This window comes from Mesoplodon densirostris, chromosome 10 (genome assembly GCF_025265405.1).
Source record: "Mesoplodon densirostris isolate mMesDen1 chromosome 10, mMesDen1 primary haplotype, whole genome shotgun sequence".
NCBI classification, from domain to species: domain Eukaryota; kingdom Metazoa; phylum Chordata; class Mammalia; order Artiodactyla; family Ziphiidae; genus Mesoplodon; species Mesoplodon densirostris.
Genome location: NC_082670.1, coordinates 70,792,900 through 70,816,740, shown reverse-complemented (window position 1 = coordinate 70,816,740; position 23,841 = coordinate 70,792,900). Strand labels below are relative to the sequence as shown.

The following is a 23,841-nucleotide window of genomic DNA, read 5'->3' as shown; positions in this document are numbered from 1 at the left end:
TAGTTCTCGCGGGATTCGACGCTCCAATCATCGCGAGAGAGGCTTTCGGCACTCATTGGCTGTGAGGGTTGAATGTAAGATGGCGCCCAGGGAGCTGTGAGGGGAAAATCCTGTCGGTCTTGGAGCGGCGACGGCAGAACCGGGGCCCCGAGCGGTGCGGCGGGGCCGGCGGGTAGAACGGCGGCGGCGGCGGCGGCGACGTCGCCGGGTGAGGGCTCCAGTGGGGGCAGGGATGTGGCGGGGTTGCGGGCCTGAGACAGCGGGCCCACCCCACACAACGGCGGGCGGGGGCGGGCGGGGGCAGGCGGGCCGCTGCCGCTGGGCCCAGGAGACCTCGGGGCGGCTCCGGAGCCGAGAACGACCCAGGGCTCGCACGCCCCCGCCCCCTGGGTGGGGGAGGGGCGGTTCGGGGATTCGGGTGGGCACGGCGCGCGAACGCGCGCTGGTGGGCGCGCGCGGCCGGGGCTGTTTATATGCTCGGGGGCGCGCGCGCTGTGCGGCCCTCCCGGTGCTCGTGGCCGCTGACGTGCGCGTTCCCGACCCGGATATCTCGGCTCCTGGAGCTGCAGCCCGTCGGCCAGAGCGGCTTTCTGGGGCGCGCGCCCCGAAGTCGGGGGTCGCGGGCAGGCGCGCGGCCTGCTGTTGGGTGGCGGCACCGCTGCGCGGGCGCGCAGGACACCCCTGCTGCGAGGAGGGGCGGCGGGCGGGCAACTTGCAATTTGGAGAAGGTTGTGGGTTGGACCCTTCCTGCTCAGGTGACGTCCCCGGACCAACGGGGCCTAGGCCTGAGGAGAAACCAACCTGCTTTGCGGTCTGGCTTGCGGCCCCGTTCCTCTGCGAAGTGGGCGAGATTGCTGGTTCTCTGAGAATGAGGTGTCCCGAGGCTCATGTGCAGGGTGGGTACTTGGGAGGGTGATGCCCTGATTCTGAAACCGAGCTCTGTTCGTCTGTGAGGGCAGCGAACCCCCTCGACTTACGCACCTTGTTTTGATGCTTTGTGCTGGAGAGGGAAGGCAAATCCTAAAAGGCCCTTCAGTGGTATTTGTTTTCTTGTCATTAGAAAGTAATTCTTCATTAAAGCGCGTTCTTAGACGTCACATCTGTGCGCTCCGTAAGGGGATCCACTTCTGTGGACGCTGTGAAACTACCCAAGCTGTAAATTGCCACTTTAAATCCTGAAATGCAGCCTTTTCCTCTGTTTGGTTGGGAGGGGCTTACTTGTACTCTGTTAGGTTAAAGGGCCCGCTATTGCTCAGCCAAAAAGTTGCTCAGAACGAAATTGGACAATCTGATAAACAGTGCTTTGCCTTCTTTTGTAAGTCCGAAGATCCCCAGCAGATCTGAAATCTGCCTGCAAAAGTCACTTTTGATACAGGATTTCAATCCTTTTCAGCTTTTTTATTTTTTTAAATCCCAGCACTGTGTTCTGGTGCCAGGGGAGTTCTAGGTTTGTCCAGAGAAATAGGTACTTCTTTTTTCTAAGACAAAATATGTGCTAGTTTACGTTTTACAGTCTTGCTTCATTAAATTTAAGGAAAAAGAAACTAAGTGGAACTAAAATTAGCAATTAAATTTGAAAATTGTGGGGGTAGAAAACTACCTAAAAATATTGTATTATTAGAAAACTCCTAATATACTGTATTATTTTAAGAACAAGTTTAAAATTTAAAAAGAGGCTGAGGATGGAAGGAACTTCTTTGTTCTGTCTTCTTTAGAATGTTACAGATCTTTAGAACTCAGGACAAGCACCAGAAATGCATGCAACATGGTGACTGGTGAGTTAGAATTATTCATATGCTGGAAATATGTGTGCAGTTTTTTTCCTGGTAATACTGAAACGTTAGAAATCCTGCCAGTCATTCTGGGTGCTGGCTGCCAGAAATTAGTAGGTGCTGGAAAATTGAATATGTGGGAGAACTGCATCTTTGAAGCCAGCCAGTTTGCTGCTTGAACAGTTTTTTCCTCTTAAAATGTAAGTCAGTGCAACTTTCAGGTTTTAGCATGACTAGGCATCAGCTTTTCTAAGGATCCAAATGGTTCAAAGACAAGCAGTCAAGTTTATCTAGGATACACTTAAAATATTAATACACCATTTAGGCCTGCTTTTTCTGGAATTTTTAATCCTTACGTTTGAGTTCTGCCTTTTAAATTGGTGTCTGTAGATAATATTTTTTCATAAGCTCATTAACTAAGATTTCCCTATTAAAAGATGTCCTGCTTCCAGTCCTCTGTGATGAATAATTTGTGTACCTCTCCATGAACCTCTGCCTTTCCACAACCCCTTTCCACTTATGTTGCCATTTTAAAGGAAAGATCAAATTGTGGTTGAAGTTTTATGTAAATTTGAATTGCTCCAAAAGGTAACCAAAGTTAGGGGCTCTGGGTGTGGCTATCCTCCATCATGACAGCTTCAGAATCAGGGATTTCTTCCTTCAAGCTTGCGTGCCTTCTTTTAATTTAATCAAGTACAAGTTTGTCTTTGATATGCCATGCTTCTTGCTTGTGTACTTTTTATTTTAATTTAATTTATATTTTTTATTAATTAATTAATTTATTTATTTTTGATTGCGTTGGGTCTTTGTTGCTGTGCGCGGGCTTTCTCTAGTTGCGGCGAGTGGGGGCTACTCTTCGTTGCGGTGAGCGGGCTTCTCATTGCAGTGTCTTCTCTTGTTGTGGAGCACGGGCTCTAGGCGTGTGGGCTTCAGTAGTTGTGGTTCCCGGGCTTTAGAGCGCAGGCTCAGTAGTTGTGGCGCACAGGCTTAGTTGCTCCGCGACATGTGGGAATCTTCCCGGACCAGGGCTCGAACCCATGTCCCCTGCATTGGCAGGTGGATTCTTAACCACTGCGCCACCAGGGAAGCCCGCTAGTGTACTTTTTAAATGGCCACCCTTTATCTATAATGGTTTTTTATTTCTCAGCCTCAGAATGAAGTGTTATATGAACACCTGTTTTCAATTTCTTTGTAGGTAGTTGCCCTGCATTTTGTTCCAGAGGTTTTAAGTCCTTTCCAGGCTTCACTTAAATGCTCCACTAGTTTTTTCCTAATTGTCACATTGGATTGTGATTTCTAATTGTAGCTGCATGAAGAATGATAGATTAACCCCTTGCTTTGCTGAAAAGGGGAAAAGAATGGTCCTTTGTTGTCACACTTTAGGCTAGGGCAAAACTGTAGGTAAAGCTGGTGGACTGTGTCAGAAAGCTCTTTTTTGCATGTGCGTTTGAAATATCTGTCTATACATATTAATTCAGTAGATCTGTATACAATTTAATGAAAAATTATAAAGTGAACCACTGTGTAACTAGCACCTTCAAGAAATAGAACAATGCCAGCACTTCTGAACCCTTCATGGGTCCCTTCCTGGTTACAGCTTCTCATTCCCTAGAGACAATGACTATTCTGAATTCTGTGATAATCATGTTCTTTGTTTTTCTTTTTACTACCTTCGTATCCCTCAACAACCTAGTTTATTTAATTTTGAATTTTATATAAATGGAGTCATGCTGTTTTGTATCTTATTCTAGCATTGTGCTTGTGACATTCATCCACGCTGTGTGCAGCTGTAGTTCATTCATTCCAATTTCTGTATAGTAGTCTGCTGTTTGAATAAACCATAATTTATTCACTCTATTATTGATAGACATCTAGATTCCTTCCATTTTGGGGCTATTAACAATGCTACTATGAACATTCTTGGTTAAGTACATTTGTATAGGTGTGTGTCATGTACATATAGGGATAGAATTTGCTGGGTCATATGGAATGGACGTTTTCAAACTTCACTAGATAATGCAAACAGTTGTGCCAGGTTACAGCTCATCAGTCATTGGTAGGAATATGAGTTTAAGTTTCTGGTTGAAAGTGTGTTGTCCAGAACTAGAACCATGGTGAAAATGCCCCTATATCAGGGATTTCTCTGTCTGGTGAAGGCATGGGGCAGGTGGATGTCCTAATGGGATAATTTCTATCACAAACCGTGTGGTGGGTTAGTATCTTTAAGAATAGAACTGTGTTCTCCCCATCTGCTTCTTTGAAATGACTCCTTATGTTAATTAGGACAAATGTGACTGTGACTCCTTAAAATGGAAATTGATGTTTTTTTCATGTGAATGTGTTCTTCAAACCAGAACTAAGCTATGAGGAACTATTGCTAGTAGATGTGAGCCTTAAGAGGGGCCCAAGAGCATGACCATTGGGTAAACAGGAAGAGGCAGGGCTCTGAGGCAGCTCCGAATGTCTTCTCTTAGTTCATCACATATTCAAGACCCACCCTGCAGAGTTGCATGGGGGCCGGGAAGAGGTACCAGATTCAAGGGGACCCAAGAAGGGATGACTCCCCTGAGTACTTAGGCCTTCCCTTAGTACTGAAATAGAAAAAAATTAGCAAACAGAAATGTAATAGATTGTTGTTTTGGAGTAACCTTTTCCTCTTGTGTACTAGAGATAAAATAATTAGAATAATGATAACTTTGGTATACTGAGGGCCTGCTCTTTGTCAGGCACTGTGCTAAGCTCCAGTAGAAGGAAGTACAGGGGAAATAACCAGTAAAAATGTGTGCAGTTGTAGTGAAAATTTCCTGGGTCTGTTGGTGGGGCAGTTGGTTTGTCTATTGCTTTGCAAAGCAGCTATGCTTGAAGTATTCAGAAGCAAATACTTGGCTACAGACTCCACCCTAAAGAGTCCCAGAGTGTTTTCCCCTCCATTTCTGACTCCCAGAAATTGGGAGTACTCAACTATCCCTCCAGCTTCATGTTTTTGAGAAGTATTTTAGTTCATCAGTTTACTTAATGCTCCTCATTGAGTCTTTGACTTGGGGCTGGTTAAGAATCTTCTTTCTTTTGGGGTTATAGAGTGTAGTTTCATTAAGTTTATACATTTTTCTTTCACTGTTACCAAGGCTCAGCCTTAAGTATCTGGTGAGCAACATCTTGAATTTAACAGTCTTCATTATTATGCAAGCTTCTGTTGCTTGATGGTTTTGTCTTTCACAGTTTCAGATTTTGAGGGAAAAATCAAACTATGAACAACCAGAATTGTTTGTGTGTCTGTTACTGACTGTTATTGTGGTATAACCACTATGCAAAAGGGATTACTTTTTAACTGTCTTTTTGGTTTAATACAAATTGCGGAAAATACAGGAGTGTATTAAACAGGACGAAATTTAAGTCCTCTGTTATTCCATACTACCCAGGCATAACTGCTGTTATGCCAGTTTTTCTTCTTGGGTACATAATTAAACCATACTGGGATAGATAAATACAATTGTATTGGCCTCCCTTTTCCCACGTAATGTGTCTTCTGTGTCACTAAATTTTTTTAATTTAAAACCAAACGTTTTGTTGGGGGAAGGTGGATCTTCTAGGTATTAACATGCTTTTTTTTTTTTAAGTTACTGTGTTACAGAAGGATCTGTGGAATCACACAAAAAGCTTGGAAGCAGACCTTCTTTATATGAATTTGATATGCAATCACAGTGGCATTTTAAATCAGCAGGCAAAGAAATTTCAGTAATTCAGTAAATGATACAGGGTTGTTGGGTCTTTGGAAATAAAATTAGGCTTTTACCTCACACTATGCAAAATAAATTCTAAATGGATCAAAGCATAGTATAAATAATTACACTGTAAATTTAAAAATTGTAAGTGAATGAGTTTATGGTAAAGGCATACTTTTTCTGAGCATAAAAGCAAAGGAAGAACCTATCACCACTATTGAGAATATGTTTAATTTTTCTCAGTGTTGTTTTTTACTCACTGACTGGACTCAAATATTTAAATGTATTTCTGAAGGCCCCCCCCCGCCAAGCAGCACTTTTGTGTCAGGTCAAATGCTGACTTAGTGTACTTTCATTATTGGGATGTGTCAGTCTGGTAGATACTGCCAAGTGAGCAGGTTAAAAGGACAAGAAATGAAGCCTTGTGTATAAATGAGCAGATTGGAATATTCTTTCAAATTGGCCTTTTCTGTTATATATTTTTTTAAGTTCTCCATTGAATTTATTATTTGTTAATATTTAGCCTCCTCTGATTTAGTGGTTCTCAGATGATTCTGTGGACTTGTACAGGCAGTGAAGAACGTCTTAGGGGCTTAGTGAAAGGAAAAAGCAATGGGAATTGGGAAGTAGTAGCTTCTGCTTAGAGCCAAGGTTGGAGTAAGGTTGGAGCACTGCAGAACGTTTTATAACTTTGGAGTCTCAACTACTTAAAATACATGGCTAGCTATAAACCAAAAGGTGATTTTGTCATAGGATATTTCAGATATTTTCATAAGAACAGATTAGAATATAGTGAACCTGTGTATGAACCTTTATCAAGGTTTTCTAAGTTTTATAGAATTTTCCCTACTTAAAGGTGTGTGGTCTTTTCTTTTTTTGATGAAAACTTAAAGAATGAACTTTGGGGCTTTATAGCAGATACTTTTCCAAGCTTTTATTCCATTCTTTCTGAGAACTGAATATCCACCTTATTTGCCATTCTGCTCAGGAAATAAATTTATATTTGGACTATTCTTGTAGTGACTGTTTTGAATGTAGTATTCTAGAAGTACTGACAGGTAGGATTTATTTGGAGCAGAATGGTTTTTATCATCTTTGGAACCTTGATTTTTTTTTTTTTTTTTTTTTTTTTTTTTGCGGTATGCGGGCCTCTCACTGTTGTGGCCTCTCCCGTTGCGGAGCGCAGGCTCCAGACGCGCAGGCTCAGCGGCCATGGCTCACGGGCCCAGCCGCTCCACGGCATGTGGGATCTTCCCGGACCGGGGTACGAACCCATGTCCCCTGCATCGGCAGGCGGACTCTCAACCACTGCGCCACCAGGGAAGCCCTGGAACCTTGATTTTTTAAAGATTACTATTTTTTTTTGGCTGTGCCAGGTCTTAGTTGCAGCACGCGGACTCTTAGTTGTTTAGTTGCGGCATGCATGTGTGATCTAGTTCCCCGACCAGGGGTCGATCACCGGCCCCCTGCGTTGGGAGCGCAGAGTCTTACCCACTGGACTTACCAGGGAAGTCCTGGAACCTTGATTTAAAAAAAAAATAAAAGTTCTGAGTTTGATTTGGTATGAAATGCTGTGTTGTTAAAACTAAAAGATTGATTAAACAGAAGCTATACTCACTTAGCTAAATGCTTGTCAAAAATAGAGGGCATGGAACTTTAATTTCCTTATCTTACATGATGGGAAGTCCAGAGATACTATAAAATTAGTGTGCCTACAACTAGAGGTTTAAAGCTATGAAACTGATCATGACAAAAATTAAAATATGATTGGCAGGGGTTAGTGAGAGGAAGGTGATTAAAATGCCCTAACACCTTTCCTAGAGGACAGACCAATATTTAAAATTGGTAGATCAGAAAGAGAAAAACAAATACCGTATGCTAACACATATATATGGAATCTAAAAAAAAAAGAAAGAAAAAAAATGATCAGAAGAACCTAGGGGCAAGACAGGAATAAAGATGCAGACAGACCTACTAGAGAATGGACTTGAGGATACAGGGAGGGGGAAGGGTAAGCTGGGACAAAGTGAGAGAGTGACATGGACATATATACACTACCAAACGTAAAATAGCTAGCTAGTGGGAAGCAGCTGCATAGCACAGGGAGATCAGCTCGGTGCTTTGTGACCACCTGGAGGGGTGGGATAGGGAGGGTGGGAGGGAGGAAGATGCAAGAGGGAAGAGATGTGGGGACATATGTATATGTATAACTGATTCACTTTGTTATAAAGCAGAAACTAACACACCATTGTAAAGCAGTTATACTCCAATAAAGATGTTAAAATAAAATAAAATAAAAGTAGTACTTAAAACTGGGAGTTAGTTAATTCAGGAAAGCATAAACAGTTATTTTGAAATATTTAGGTAGATTTTTAAAAGTCAATTAAATTGTGGTTTTTCTGTTAGAACATATGAAGCCTTCTTTTAATAGAGCAGGATTTTCCCTCTATTTATGGTTCACTTATATTCTTAATTTGGAGAAAGCGGTTTAAAATTTTAGAGAGGAATTTTTTAAACATTTAACTTTTGATTTAAACATTAACATTCTGAACTGTGCTATAAGAAAAAAATAAGAGTTGTCTTGCAGTCTTTCACAATTTTTGGCCACTTATAAAACCCCCTCCTTCCTAAAAAAAAAAAGAACCAGAGGTCACAGCATACTTAGCTGTTTGTTTGTTTTTTTTAATTTATTTATGTATTATTTATTTTTGGCTGTGTTGGGTCTTTGTTGCTGTGCGCGGGCTTTCTCTAGTTGCGGTGAGCGGGGGCTACTCTTTGTTGTGGTGCGTGGGCTTCTCATTGTTGTGTCTTGTCTTGTTGCGGAGCATGGGCTCTAGGCGCGCAGGTTTCAGTAGTTGTGTCACATGGGCTCAGTAGTTGTGGCTTGCGGGCTCTAGAGCTCAGGCTCAGTAGTTGTGGCGCACGGGCTTAGTTGCTCCACGGCATGTGGGATCTTCCCGGGCCAGGGCTCGAAACTGTGTCCCTTGCACTGGCAGGCAGATTCTTAACCACTGCGCCACCAGGGAAGCCCCTACTTAGCTGTTTTTACTTTTCATTTTATACCTTGCTATATTATTTGAACAATTTTTCTAAAAAAGTAAATGTGTTACTTTTACCCTCCCCACCAAAAAAACAAAGACACCCCCCAAAAAAACCCAACTAGGTGAAATTCTACACTGAAAACTGAAGAAAACTTGTTTCTAGGGAGAAAAATTGGTATAATTCTGCTTTGTACTTAATATCAGACTTCAGATGAGGCTTAAGCCTCCTTGATTACTGAAACTTAAAAGAGTGAAGGGAAATAAGGTCACTAGGAAGATTCTGTGGACTGCTTTTACTGAGCAATATTTGTGTGAAGGTTTTCTGGTTCTGTAAACTTAACTTTCAGTGTTTCTTTGTGCTTGGTCATATTTATCTTCTCCCAGATTTGAAGCAGAAAAAGTTTTTTGGTTTTTTTTTTTTTGCATGATTTGCATGGTTCTCTATACTTAAAAAAAATTGCTTTGATACAGTAGCTACGATTCTAGCACAGACAAAATTCAAGCAATCTCTAAGTATTTTACATGAATGCAACTAATTACTGAAGAAAATTAATTTGGGGAAGTATAAATTTCAGTTGCCCTCTGCTGTTCTTCTATAATGGAGGTGAAAAACTGACATATGTGCCAACATGGTAGAGAACTGGTTAATGGTTGTTCACACGATCTCTCCTTTGTCCCTTATGACCAGAAGGGTGTATGTAATTGATATTAGAATCACATATTGTGAACTTTGTAATATTAGTGGGTCTATATTATGAGAGATGCTTCCTTCCTTAAGAGGGAAATTTCAATTGTGATGCTGTTATCAGAGGGAAGCTTTGACACATTCTATGCCAATGTGGTTAGTGACTGTTTGTGGGTCACCTATACTGGAGTGGCCTGCTCTGAGTATGAAGTGCTTGTCCCTGATGCTCCTCCTACTCTATGTGCCATGGATATCATTGATAGCTTAATCTTGAAGTCTCATAGAAGACCTTCTAATTTTCTGTCCTGAGAAAGATAACTGAGAGCCTCTGCAATGGAGAGAAGGGAGAACTGGGCAAGGGAGATGGTTAGAAGAGAGGTGACAAAGGGACAAACAAGTGTTAAATTTCCAAAGACAAGAGGCCATCAGCAGCAGCTTCACCTTGCACTCACTCCCCTGACCTGTACTTGCCGTTTTCTGTACTCTCTTGTGCTTGGGGTTTCCTAACAGGTGGAGGCTTTCCTGAGAGTAGTGCTCTCGTTTTAGACATTTTAGGCATTTTAGACAGGATAAGGTATATGTAGTATTCTTTATTTATGGAAAAATATATTTATAATATATTATGGGCATCATAATAAAAGGTTTATTGCTGGGTCTATTCTGTTTGAAAGTACCTGAATATAATTTGTATACTATACTTAAACAGCCTCCCACAGAAATATTGCCGGTGTTAGTAAATTAATAGCAGTAAGGATCATATTTTTCCTTTAGTCTCTTGCCCTGGATATATAGGGCTTTTCCCCCCGCCAAGGTATAGATTAACCATTTACTAGGGAAAAGCATAACATTTTATGGTTGTAAGTTATAGATGTTACAGGAACAGAGTCATAATCCTTTTTGTTCCACATTGAATTCCAAGTGCAACAGATATATACAAAGTACCTACATGTATGAGCCATTCAGAGAGGACCAGGACACAGTCCTGTCTACTAGAGTTTAGAGCCAGGTGGAAGATATATGATTACCCACATACCTTATATCTGTTAACAAAAGACAACATCTGGGCAGTAAAAGAGAGACTGATATTTCTAGTCGGATGGCTCAAGGAAACAAATCACTTTTCTAGACATTTGAGATTGACTGAGAGTCTTTTTTTGGCAAAGAGATTCACTTGGTTTGTGTTACTTTCATATCCTGCCATTGCTTTTGTCCTGGAGCTGGTACTGGTAAAGGGAGTATGGTATGAAAGCAGCAGCGACAGGGCACTCAGCAGTTCATGGATAGATTGAATGGTTGTCTCCCAGGTGATTGAGAGCTACAATCCACCCTTGCAGATAAATTCTTTTTTAAAAATTTTTATTTATTTTTTATCTTATTTATCTTTTTTCGGCCGCGTTGCGTCTTCATTGCTGCGCGTGGGCTTTCTCTGGTTGCGGGGGCTATTCTTCGTTGCGGTGCACGGGCTTCTCATTGCGATGGCTTCTCGTTGCGGAGCACGGGCTCTAGGCACAGGGGCTTCAGTAGTTGCAGCACGTGGGCTCGGTAGTTGTAGCTTGCGGGCTCTAGAGTGCAGGCTCAGTAGTTGTGGCTCATGGGCTTATTTGCTCCAAGGCATGTGGGATCTTCCCAGACCAGGGCTCGAACCCCTGTCCCTTGCATTAGCAGGAGGATCCTTAACCACTGCGCCACCAGGGAAGTCCCCAGATTAATTCTTAAGGTAAATACCCTGATGAAAAACTTGCAGAATTGATTTTTGAAGTGACCTAGTTGTTTAAGGTACTATTCAATTTTCTCCCCCCACTTACCTTTAATAGAATTAGTTAATAATTATGTGGCACTGTATATATGTCAGGTATTTTTCTAAGTGCTTTACATATATTTAATTCTCAAGTCAACTTTTCGACGTAAATGCTATTTTAATTCCTATTTTATATACAAAACTAAAGTTAACTGACTTGTCCAGGGTAACACAGCAAAGGAGAGTTCCAGCTGTTTTTTTTTTTTTAATAAATTTATTTTATTTATTTTAATTTTTGGCTGCGTTGGGTCTTTGTTGCTGCATGCCGGCTTTCTCTAGTTGCGGCAAGTGGGGGCTACTCTTTGTTGTGGTGTGCGGGCTTCTCATTGCGGTGGCTTCCCTTGTTGCAGAGCACAGGCTCCAGGCATGCGGGCCTCAGTAGTTGTGGCTCACGGGCTCTAGAGTGCAGGCTCAGCAGCTGTAGTGCCCGAGCTTAGTTGCTCCACGGCATGTGGGACCTTCCGAGACCAGGGCTCGAACCTGTGTCTCCTGCATTGGCAGGCAGATTCTTAACCACTGTGCCACCAGGGAAGCCCTCGAGCTGGGTTTAAACCCAGGAAGGCTGGCTCAAAAATCCATGCTTTTAACCAGTAAGCTATGCAGCAAAAGAATGTGAGCAGTATATAGCAAAATGGGGTTTTTGGTGTTTCTGGTGGGAAATGAACACATCCCTTGTCTCCAGGGTCTTGCCACAGCTAGGTGGCATACATGTCCCTTCACTGTAAAACATAGTTGGCAGTGGAAATAGAACATGTTGGTAGGAATCCTGGCTCCTACCTTCCTTGGTAGTCCTCTCTGATGGTCACAGAGCAGTGTTGCATGTGACTTTTATTGTCCATTGCTTGGCTCTGCAGAGAAGATGGGATTGGCCTAGTGCTGGGTGGAGAGTGTATCTGCAGCCCGTTTCATCCAGTACTGTGACACATGCTTTTGTTTTTTGTTTTCAGTGTGATAATTTGATTTAAGAAATGTTTATGGAAACAATTTTCAGATGCCATTAACTGAAAAAAAAAAGGTTATTTAATAAAATCTTACTTTGGATTCCAGATGTATACAGCTGCCCTGAATATTCCACACTGATGCAAGAGTGATTGCTCTGTGCATTTCAGTATGTTAAAACAGTGGCATAGTTTTGACTTCTGTCCATTTACTTTATTTCTAGGAACCCTAAGGACTCTGCAATATGAATAATTCTCTGGAGAACACCATCTCCTTTGAAGAGTACATCCGAGTGAAGGCGCGGTCTGTCCCGCAACACAGGATGAAGGAATTTCTGGACTCACTAGCCTCTAAGGGGCCAGAAGCCCTTCAGGAGTTCCAGCAGACGGCCACCACTACCATGGTGTACCAACAGGGTGGGAACTGCATTTACACAGACAGCACCGAAGTGGCCGGGTCTTTGCTTGAACTTGCCTGTCCAGTCACCACCAGTGTTCAGCCACAAACCCAGCAAGAACAGCAGATCCAGGTTCAACAGCCACAGCAGGTTCAGGTAGAAGGGAGATAAATGTTGGTGCATGCTATTGAATAGACTTTTTTTGCCATCAGGGTTTTGGTTAGTAGAGCATCACGTCTATATACAGATGTCAGAGATTATTTTCACCAAGGGGAATATTCTGGTGTTTTTGAAACATTTTATCTTACACAAGGGCTTTCATAGTTAACATAGACTAAAAATATTTGCAACTACTGTAAACTTAACAGGCTACAGATACTTGCCATTTGCCTTGGAGAACTGAACAGTATAGAAATTAAGAGGTCTTTTGGGACTGGATTTGGATGTGTCACACTGTGTGTGACTGAAGCTCCCCTTCTGTCTGTGTCACCCTGAGCAGATCAAGAACATAGGAGGGCTAGTCTTAGCTCATTACTAAAAGCATATTTGGAACTTTTTTTTTTTAATGGAAAGGCTCTTATTCATGTAGTTGTATGGTTCCATGACTCAACGTCACCTGTAAATTTCTAGGCCTGCATTTGATATTTATAAGCCTCAAGAAATAATGCTAATTGATAATATGCTTACTGAAAGAGGAGAAACTTATTATATTTGCCGAGAAGGTAAGTTTTCCTCTTTAGGGGTCCTTATGTGAAACTAAAACTCTCCTATAGTTACAAATGCTGCTTTCTTGCTACTGTCTATTGTGGTTGCATTTCACTTTGCCCTCCATGACTTCCACCAAGAGAATAGGAAAGGGAGTAGAACATGATGGAGAGGGAAGAGTGTGAAGAGGTATGTTTGGTGAGATAGAAGGTTTTGCCCCTTAGCAGTGTAGGTGAGTATATTGGAAGGACCTGGGCTTTGGAGTTGCATTCCTGGGTTTAAATTTGACCTGACTTCTTATTTGTTGATATTTTCTTAATCTTTTTAGTGCTAGTTTTTTCATCTGTCAGTAGGGATAATACTATTTATTGAGACTGAATGAGATAACAAGAAAGCATCTGGCACATGGAGGGATGCAGTTGTTTATTCTAGTCTCTATAAGGAAGGAAGGGTACAGGAAAGGTAAAAAGAGAAGGCCTGACTTTTCAGTTGAAGAAATTATTCTGCTTTTTACTGCTTGGATCTTCTTTTTCGTAAGATTAAAATAGTTTAGGAATTGAGTTTAAAGTGTTTTTTGAGACTTTACGTTCAAGATAGCTAATTGAGATCGCCTATTTTCCCAAACCCTTTGTAAATGGAAGAAGAAATAAAATAATAAATCCATGAGATAGGTTCAATATGGTGGACTCATAAGAACACATATTTTCCCATCCTCAGTGACTGAAAAGATACTTAAAAACTTTTTTTTCTAGCAGTGCTGGGAAAAAAAAAATGCCATCAAAAACCCACTAAATCTTAACCTTTAAAAATTGTGAATCACTATATTGTACACCTGTAACTTATAAAATTGTACAGCAACTAAACTTCACTAAAAATAATAAATAGGGAATTATTTTATTTTATTTTATTTTTATTTTTTGTGGTACGCGGGCCTCTCACTGTTGTGGCCTCTCCCGTTGCGGAGCGCAGGCTCAGCGGCCATGGCTCACGGGCCCAGCCGCTCCGCGGCATGTGGGATCTTCCTGGACCGCGGCGCGAACCCGTGTCCCCTGCATCGGCAGGCGGACTCTCAACCACTGCGCCACCAGGGAAGCCCTGATTTTTTTTTTTAAACCCGAATTCCACTAAATCTGGGGAATTGCTGCAAGAGAGGAAGCAAACAGAATCAGGTGATAGAGGAATTCATCTAAGAGAGAAACTTTTAGGAAAGGTGGAGCAGTTCTCAGGGTCCCCTAATCCAAGAAGTAAAGAATACAAAGAGTAGAAGGCTCCTCTGGGGACCCGTGTGTTGGGAGTTGACCAAGGACTTTAAAACATATACACACTCATGTGTCTGCATACATTATGAATAGGTACCAGGTATAGGATGAAAGTGGCTCTGCTGATCAGTGAGGAAAGGATGTATTCCATTAGTGGAGTAAGGCAGTCTACTCCTCTTCTGGAAATAGTCAGATACCTCTCATAATACAAATAAGGTCCAGATGGGTTAAAGAGTCAGAAAACAAGAAAACAGTGAACTATGAAAAGGCAGTATAGAAAGTTTTTGTAATTTTAGGTTGTGGAAAGCCTTCCTAAGGAAAGAAGTAAACTCTGAGATAGCTTTTCCCAATCTTTTTTTACCCTGAAAGAATCTTTGAACTAATTTTCAGGTCTCAGGGGACCCCTGCATAAAAATTACTATATTTACAGCCCATGGAATGTTAGCTTGATCAGCAAGTGATATAATAATTGAATAATAATTATCAGTGCTCTTTTGGTAAGAATCATATTTTTTTTCTACAGGTCTACATTTTAGCCAACCTGTTAGGCTACTTCTGTTTGTTTGTTTTTTGTTTTGTTTTTTTTGCTTTTGCGGTACGCGGGCCTCTCACTGTTGTGGCCTCTCCCGTTGCAGATCACAGGCTCCGGACGCGCAGGCTCAGGGGCCATGGCTCACGGGCCCAGCCGCTCCGCGGCACGTGGGATCTTCCCGGACCAGGGCACGAACCCGCGTCCCCTGAGTCGGCAGGCGGACTCTCAACCACTGCGCCACCAGGGAATAGGCTACTTTTTATGTGTGGTTCCCTTTCCCACACAAGTTATCAATTTTAATTCAAGTTATTTGTGTAGGTAGAGGAAACATCATTTTTTCCTTTAAAAAAAAATTCCCTAGTTGAGGGTTTTTTTTTTGCTTTATTCAAGTAGTTCTAAAAAATCTTACTACAAATTTCTACCGTACAAGTTGCCGAGATGTCGTTTGTGGTATATGATATGTGCAAGAGTAGTTTTTATCTCCTTTATTTAAAATTAAAAATGACTTTTTAGGGAATTCCCTGGTGGTCCAGTGGTTAGGACTCCATACTTTCACTGCCAAGGGCCCAGGTTTGCTCCCTGGTCAGGGAACTAAGCTCCCACAAGCCGCGTAGCGTGGCTGGAAAAAAAAAAAAGACTTGCTGGAGAAAAAAAAAAAAAGACCTTTTAGCCGAGCATTCTTGGACCAAAGGTTAGTTAAGCCTAGCTTACCTTTCCTGAGACTAATCTTTCTTTCCTTTTCATAAATTAAAAAAATTTTTAAGACAAATGTATTTTCATTAATAACTGGCTTAAGCCAAATGGAATTTAATTTTTCTAAAAGTTGGCTTTGTAGATTTAATTTAAATAAAGATTGTAAGTTGTTATTAATGTTACATGAAAGTTGACAACGTTGATAAATCTTAAGCTATCAAAATCATAAGGCAGGAAATTCCCTGGCAGTCCAGTGGTTCGGACTTGGCACTTCCAGTGCAGGGGACCCAGGTTCAATCCCTGGTGGGGATCCTGCAAGTTGCGCAGCGTGGCCAAAAACAAAAACCTAAGTGTCTTAAATACAATAAAAACTTGTTTTAAAAAAAATCATAAGCCAGACAATATCAATAAATATATGGCTAAAGATACAACTTTATATAAGACTTCGGAAAAACATTTTGAGTGACAGAAAATATGGGCCTAGCAGTTACAAAATTATTTTATACACATGTTTCTTGATCTGTTTTATAGGTCTGTATATTCTTTCTTTAAAGGTATAATTTAAAAATTTTTTAAATTTAATTAATTTATTTGTGGCTGCATTGGGTCTTTGTTGCTGCGCGCGGGCTTTCTCTAGTTGCGGTGAGTGAGGGCTACTCTTCATTGCAGTGCGCGGGCTTCTCATTGCCGTGGCTTGTCTTGTGGAGCACGGGCTGTAGGGCGTGCAGGCTTCAGTAGTTATGGTGCGCAGGCTCTAGAGCGCAGGCTCAGTAGTTGTGGCACACGGGCTTAGTTGCTCCATGGCATGTGGGATCTTCCCGGACCAGGGCTTGAACCCATGTCCCCTGCATTGGCAGACGGATTCTTAACCACTGCACCATGAGGGAAGCCCTAAAGTTATAATTTTTGAAACTAAAAATAGCACATGAGGTATAGGGAGGTTAACTCATCTTCTGATAGCTAGCATTTGCACCCAAGCTGTTTTAACTCGAGCCTGTGCTCCTAACTAGTGTTTCTAATACACAAGGAACTTACAAAATAGGAAAAAAAAATGATCTAGTGGAAAAATGAACAAAGGATATAAATAGATAGTTCATGGGGGAGGAAATACAGATTGTGCTAGTAAGTATGTCAGAAGATGCTTCATGCTTCTGGTGATTATGGAAGTGTAAGTTTTAAAAATGAAATATGTTTTATTTATTAGATAGGAAAACAGTTATAAAGATTTCACCCAGGGTAGCAAGCGTATAAGAGGGTAAATTAGTGTGATTTTCTTGAGAGTGAATTTGGCAATACTTGCAAATGTTTAAATGTGCGTACCTTTGGCCTTGCATTTGTGTTCACAGATAAATGTGTATATAAGGATATTCACTGCCACATTGCTTATAGTAGTAACACTGGAAACAAGTCACTCTTTCAGTAAGGGAAATAGCAAATAATGATACAACTGTAGTATATTGTCCTGTGCAGCCAGAAGAATGAGGTAGATCTATGTATATTGATAGAGCAGGATGTTTCACAGATTATGGAGTGTCAAAACCAGTTTAGTATCACTGGCTTTTAACATGTGTAGAATGTAGTGGTCCTTAAATAGTAGTAATAAAGCCCAAAACAGTAATTGGGTGGGGTAGTGGGGTACTAAGGAGGAGTGCTTGAATTTTTTTTTTATTAAACATGAACTACTTTTGTAATAAAAAAAAAAGTGTTGCTTGGGAATATCTTGCTTTGAACTTGTATAGGACAATGATTCTTAACCTTTTTTCCCCTATCCCAGACATCTCCATATGTTTGTGTTTATGTATGAAGCCCTTTGCTAGATGTTTAGGTACAGCACTGAACAAGACAGAAAGCTCCCTGACCTTGTGGAACATACATTATAGCTGGGAGGGGTTAGATGATATATAAGATTTTTAAAAATCTTGTTATATAGTGATAAATGCAAAGGAGAAAAACAAAGCAGATGGGGGTGGCCAGGGTAAGCCTTAAAATGCTGGTGACTTTTGAGTTAAGACCAAAGAGAGCTGGTGAATGAGCCATATGGTTATCTGAGGAAAGAGCATTCCAAATCAGAAAGCCCTAAGGTGGGAGCCTGCTTATTTGAAAAGTGGCAGAATGGCTGTGTAACTAGAGTGCACTGAGTGAAAGGATGAGACTAGAGAGGTGACGTGTACACTGAAATATGGAGCTGAACAGACCTGCCTTCTCAATTCAAATGTTAAAAGGCTCTTTGGCTCATAGTATTGTGTCTCAACCTAACCCTTTTGATAAGAATGTAAAATTAGGCCTATATTAATGTTATTTGAAATTTCAAAACAATTTATTACCTTGAAGGCAGAGAGTTTTCTAAGTTGCTTTTTTAAAAAATTGCAGTAAAATTAGATTGCTTTTTTAAAACCATCTGTCGCCATCCCAGAGAGTTTGTTCTGTCCCCAAGAATTTCTCATCTTTCCAGCCTAGAAGCAGCCACATAGCCTGTTAGATTTGACAAAGTAATAATATCCTTAGAACAATGTTAGTGAATTGATGGGAGACAAAGGTCTGTGTCAAAAGTTAATTAGAGTAGCTGTCTGAATAAAACTCACTGTGTCCGTTTACTCTCTGCTACTACCACACTCACACTTTTGGCCCCCAAATGTGTGTTTTTTCCCCCACAATGACCAATTCTTCACACCAGCTGGCTGGCCTATAATTCAATTCAGTTCTGACACTATCTGCTTGGAGTTAGCGTCAGGTCCCCGCAAGTTAAGGGATCAGTTTCACAAGACTGCCCCCCACTTCTGACACTAGTTGCAAGTCCCAGGTTATCTCACCTGTACTTCTGACTAACTGGCTATAAATTGCGGTTCTCACTACCCCTCCTTGGGTTTGATGATTTGTGAGAAAAGCTCACAGAACTCAGGGAAACACATTTACCAGTTTATTATATAATTAAGGAAATGATAAAGGATATGGTTGAACAACCAAATAAAGAGATACATGGGGCGAGGTTCTGAAGGGTCGTGAATACAGTAGCCTCTGTCCTCATGGAGTTGGGGTGTACCACCCTCCCAGCACGTGAATGTATTCACCAACCCAGGAACTCCCTAAACCCCAAACTTTTGGGATTTTTATGGAGGCTACATCATATAGGTATGATCGATTAGTAACTCAATTTCTAGCCCTTCTTCCCTTTCCAGAGAATGGAGGGTGGGGCTGAAAGTACCAAGTTTCTAATTATGGCTTGGTCTTTGAGGTGACCAACCCTCATCCAGGTGCCCACCAAAGTTGCCTCATTAGAAAATAATATGGTCCTAGCATTTATATTATCACTTAGGAAATTACAAAGGTCTTAAGAGCTCAGATCAAGAAGCAGAGAAAAGACCAAAAATTATATTACAGTATCACAGTAGCATATGTTTATTTAAGATAGGGAGGCACTTTCTTAAGGCAAAAGGAAGAGCTGTCATGTAAATACCTTCACAGTTTGTACAATACCAGGAAGGCCTAAGTTTCCTGTTGTTGATAGGTCTGCCTGAGCTAGGTGAAGGTGGTTCATTTGGAACTTCACTTTCAAGAACCCTCTTGAGTTGGGTACTTCCTAAAGCATCCACATGGAGTTAAATGTGTATGCCAGAGAGAAGACCCTCTGATGGTGAATTCTAGGAGTCCGGTTTCACTTTGCACCCATAGAATTTCTTGTTTCTTCTCTGTACTTCTATAGGGCAGAAACTGAGGCTTTTCTTACAAGGCTGGTTGGTCAGTCTGGTCCTGCTAAGTGAAGGATGCTTTGGGGAAGGAGATTTCTCAGCACTTGATTCTTTTGTTGCTAGAAGTAAAGATCTCAAGCCTTCAGTGGATCAAAGTATAGTTCTTCCTCATTTGTCATCTCAACTTCTGTCCTTCTTCCTCTTTCTGCTGTTGCACATTCCCTCTGTGCTGGGGCAGTCAGTCCCTAACCCCTTACCTCAGTGTAGAATTGCTGAGAGTGAGGAAGGAGGTAATCAAGACGCAGACTGCCCTTAGACAAACATGAGTTCGATCTGCCTCTGATTCTTTAGATATATGGTTATAGACAAGTGACTTAACCACTTTGAGTCCGTTTCCTTATCTACATCATGGAAATAAAAGAATTTATGTTGTAGTTACTTTGAGGATTCCATAAAATGCTAAGTCCTAAGTACACTGCCTGGCACGTAGTAAGCCCTCAATAAATAAATAACAGCCACTGTTGTTTTCTTCTTCCTCTCCTTCTCCTCATTAGTGCCATTCCTACCTAGGGCCCCAGTTGCTTTTCAAACATTTGAAAAGTAAGTATCCAGACAAATATTTAGAACAAGTATTCCTACTGTGTTGGCAGTTTGCCATTTTTGCTTTTTTTTGTTTTTTAAAAAAAACCATAATGTTACAGATGCAGTTCAAATCTCTAATACCCCTCTGTACATCTTTCTCTCCCAAGGTAAATACTATTTTAAAGTTTTCAACTTGTTTTGATATCTTTTGTATCAATCTGAGTTTTGGTTTTTAGAGAATGTGTCTTGGAGGCTGCACAGCCAGGAACAGGACTCAGGTCACATTGCTAGCCTGCCTTGGCAAAGACCTTCAGCCACACCCCTGGGCACAGGTCCTTGTCCTACCATAGTCTCTCATTGGGATTTATGCCATCCTGTTCCTGTTCCATTTCTGCCGCAATCTTCCACTCTCACCAGAAAATGGAGGTTGTGGTTCCTGCTGCCTCATGTAGCTCCATTTTGAGTCCAGATTTCATGCAATGTGTCTAATTTGGGAAGCCTTGGTCACACGCCTGCACTCTAGCTGCAGGAGAGGTTGGGACAGTGATTCCAGCTTCTGCCTTGGGGAGGCAGAAGTCATAATGTGGTGTATTCTGCAAACAAGGGTTTGCAGCCAAAAACAGGACTGAAATCAGCTATTCTCTCACTGGCACTTTGTGGGCTGATTGGGGTCCTGATCATCACTTCAGATTGGTAGACTGTTTATTGCTGCCTTTTCTGGCCCTTCATGTCCAGTCTTTTTTTTTTTTAATTTTATTGAAGTATAGTTAATTTACAATGTGTTAATTTCTGCTATACAGCAGAGTGACTCCGTTATACATATATATATATTCTTTCTCATATTTTTCTTTGGCTGCGTTGGGTCTTTGTTGCCATGTGCTGGCTTTCTCTAGTTACAGTGAGCGGGGGCTACTCTTCGTTGCAGTGCACAGGCTTCTCATTCTGGTGGCTTCTCTTGTTGCAGAGCATGGGCTCTAGACGCGTGGGCTCAGTAGTTGTGGCTCATGGGCTCTAGAACGCAGGCTCAGTAGTTGTGGCGCACAGGCTTAGTTGCCCCGCGGCATGTGGGATCTTCCCGGACCAGGGATCGAAACCGTGTCCCCTCCATTGGCAGGCGGATTCTTAACCACTGTGCCACCAGGGAAGTTCCCGTATTTTTTTCCATTATGGTTTGTCACAGAATATTGAGTGTAGTTCCCTGTGCTGTACAGTAGGACCTTGTTGTTTACCCGTCCTATATATAATAGTTTATATCTGCTAATCCCAAACTCCCAATACTTCCCTCTCCCACCCCTCCTCCCCCTTGGCAACCACAGTCTGTTCTCTATGTCTGTGAGTCTGTTTCTGTTTTGTAGATAGGTTCATTTGTGTCATACTTTAGATTCCACATGTAAGTGCTGTATATTGTATTTGTCTTCCTCTTTCTTGATTTACTTCCCTTAATATGATCATCTCTAGGTCCATCCATGTTGCTGCAAATGGCATTATTTCATTCTTTTTAATGGCTGAGTAGTATTCTATTTTGTGTGTGGGGTGTGTGTGTGTGTGTGTATACACCACATCTTTTTTATCCATTTATCTGTCAGTGGACACATCCAGTCTTCTACTCATGTTTAAATTTCTTCCCTCACCATATCTACATTCATTTGTATAATAAGAGTTTGGTAAATGTTTGATAGTTGGATAAAGATTTCACCACTTTCAGAAGAGCATTTTTTGAACAGTGAAATTCTACCAACGTTTTGCTGACTAGTTATTAAAAGGCACAGATATGTTTGGATCCCAAGTGCTGTGATTCCTCACTTAGTGGGGTCTTCTGGCACATTGAGCACTGTTCTCAGTAGTTCCTCCTCAGTGAGACTCAGAATATGAAATAGAATGTAAGCTACATATGTTATTCTAAATTTTCTAGTAGCCTCTTTTATAAAAGGGGGAAAAGAATGAGGTGAAATTGACTTTTTAAAATCACATTTTATTTAAACTGATGTATTTCAACATGTACTCAGTCTTACATTATTGATGAACTATTTTACCATTTTTTTTTGGCACAAATCTTTGAAATCTGATTGTGCTTTGAACTTGTAAGCACACTGTAATTTGGACTAGCCACATTTTAAGTGATTGCTAAGTACATGTAACTAATGGATGTTGGACCAAAATTGTTCCTGAGGTGGAATTCAGAAATTGACCCAACACACTGACCCAGTTTATTCTTTTTTTTTCACTTTTTTTTTTTTTTTTTTAGAAGATGTTGGTGGTAGGAGTTTTTTGGGGGTAGGAGTTTATTAATTAATTTATTTATTTTGACTGTGTTGGGTCTTCGTTTCTGTGCGAGGGCTTTCTCTAGTTGTGGCAAGTGGGGGCCACTCTTCATCGCGGTGCGTGGGCCTCTCACTATCGCAGCCTCTCGTTGCGGAGCACAGGCTCCAGACACGCAGGCTCAGTAGTTGTGGCTCACGGGCCTAGCCGCTCCGCGGCATGTGGGATCCTCCCAGACCAGGGCTCGAACCCGGGTCCCCTGCACTGGCAGGCAGATTCTCAACCACTGCGCCACCAGGGAAGCCCGACCCAGTTTATTCTTGTTTAAATAAAATACTGGTTTTATACTCAAAGTAGCCAAAAACAAAATAAAACAAAAATCCAAAAATGGTATTAGATATGTATTTTTTTTTAGTGTCAGTGATTGGAAGAAAAGATTCCTAAGAGGGGTAATATATATGTTACTTCATGGTTTCTCATTGTTCCTTAGCTGGAGTACTTAGTCCTTCTGTTGTGTTGTGCTTAGGTACTGAATGACAGAGGAAAAGGAAATAGATTATTCATCTGCAAACAGGTTAAGAACCTAGACAAGTGAGGTCCAATAGAACTTATACATGAATGGTTATCAAACTTTAGGGTACATTAGAATCACCTTGAAGGTTTCTTAAAACAAAAATGGCTATCCCCCCCAATTCTAATTCAGTAGGTCTGGGGTCACTCCTGAGAATTTGCATCCCCCCTGCCCTCCAGTTTTACTGAGATATAATTGACATGCAGCACTGTGTAAGTTTAAGGTGTAGAGCTCAATGATTTTATTTACATATATTGTGAAATGGTAACCACAGCAAGTTTAGTTAATATCTGTCATCTCATATACAGAAAAAGAAAAGAGTATTTTTTCCTTTGTGATGAGAACGCAAGGATTTACTCTTTTTTTAAAAAAAATATATATTTATTTATTTTTTAATTTATTTTTGGCTGTGTTGGGTCTTCATTTCTGTGCGAGGGCTTTCTCTAGTTGCAGCAAGCGGGGGCCGCTCTTCATCGTGGTGCGCGGGCCTCTCACTATCGCGGCCTCTCGTTGCGGAGCACAGGAGACGGGCAGGCTCAGTAGTTGTGGCTCACGGGCCTAGTTGCTCCGTGGCATGTGGGATCTTCCCAGACCAGGGCTCGAACCCATGTCCCCTGCATGGGCAGACAGACTCTCAACCACTGCGCCACCAGGGAAGCCCAAGGATTTACTCTCTTTTAACTTTCATGTTCACCATAAAGCAATCTTAACTATAGTTAACATGTTGTGCTTTATATCCCTAGTACTTAGTTATCTTATGACTGGAAGTTTGTACCTTCTGACCATCTTCATCCAATTCCTCCTCCCTCTGCCCCCTACCTTTTGTAGCCACAAATCTGATCTCTTTTTCTGAGTTTGGTTGGGGTTTTGTTTGTTTTTTACATTTTACATATATTGTAAATGAGATCATGTGGTACTTGTCTTTCTCTGTCTGATTTATTTCACTTAGGATCGTGCCCTCAGCATCCATCCACGTTGTCACAAATGGCAGAATTTCCTCCCTTTTTATGGCTGAATAATATCCATGGTATATATATATTCCAGAACTTCTTTATCCATTCATCCATTGATGGATGCTTAGATTGTTCCCATGTCTTGGCCATTGTAAATAATGCTGCTTTGAATATGGGGATGCAGATATCTCTTCAACAGTCTTTTCGTTTCCAGAGAATGTGCATTTTTAACAAATTTCAGGTTGAT

General features: G+C 41.3%; 1 protein-coding gene across 2 annotated transcripts in view; it reads left to right on the top strand.

The window, feature by feature from the left end:
- The first annotated feature begins 68 nt into the window (after window positions 1-68).
- Window positions 69-23,841, top strand: part of QRICH1 (glutamine rich 1) — a 55,674-nt gene continuing 31,901 nt past the window's right edge. The window contains exons 1-2 of one of the 2 annotated variants that reach the window (XM_060111341.1): window positions 69-208; window positions 12,181-12,510. In XM_060111341.1, the coding sequence (XP_059967324.1) occupies window positions 12,202-12,510 (309 nt within the window). In that variant the 5' untranslated portion in view covers window positions 69-208; window positions 12,181-12,201. Of the gene's footprint in view, window positions 209-582; window positions 897-12,180; window positions 12,511-23,841 lie in introns of those variants that run through there. The other variant, XM_060111342.1, reaches the window with a different exon arrangement.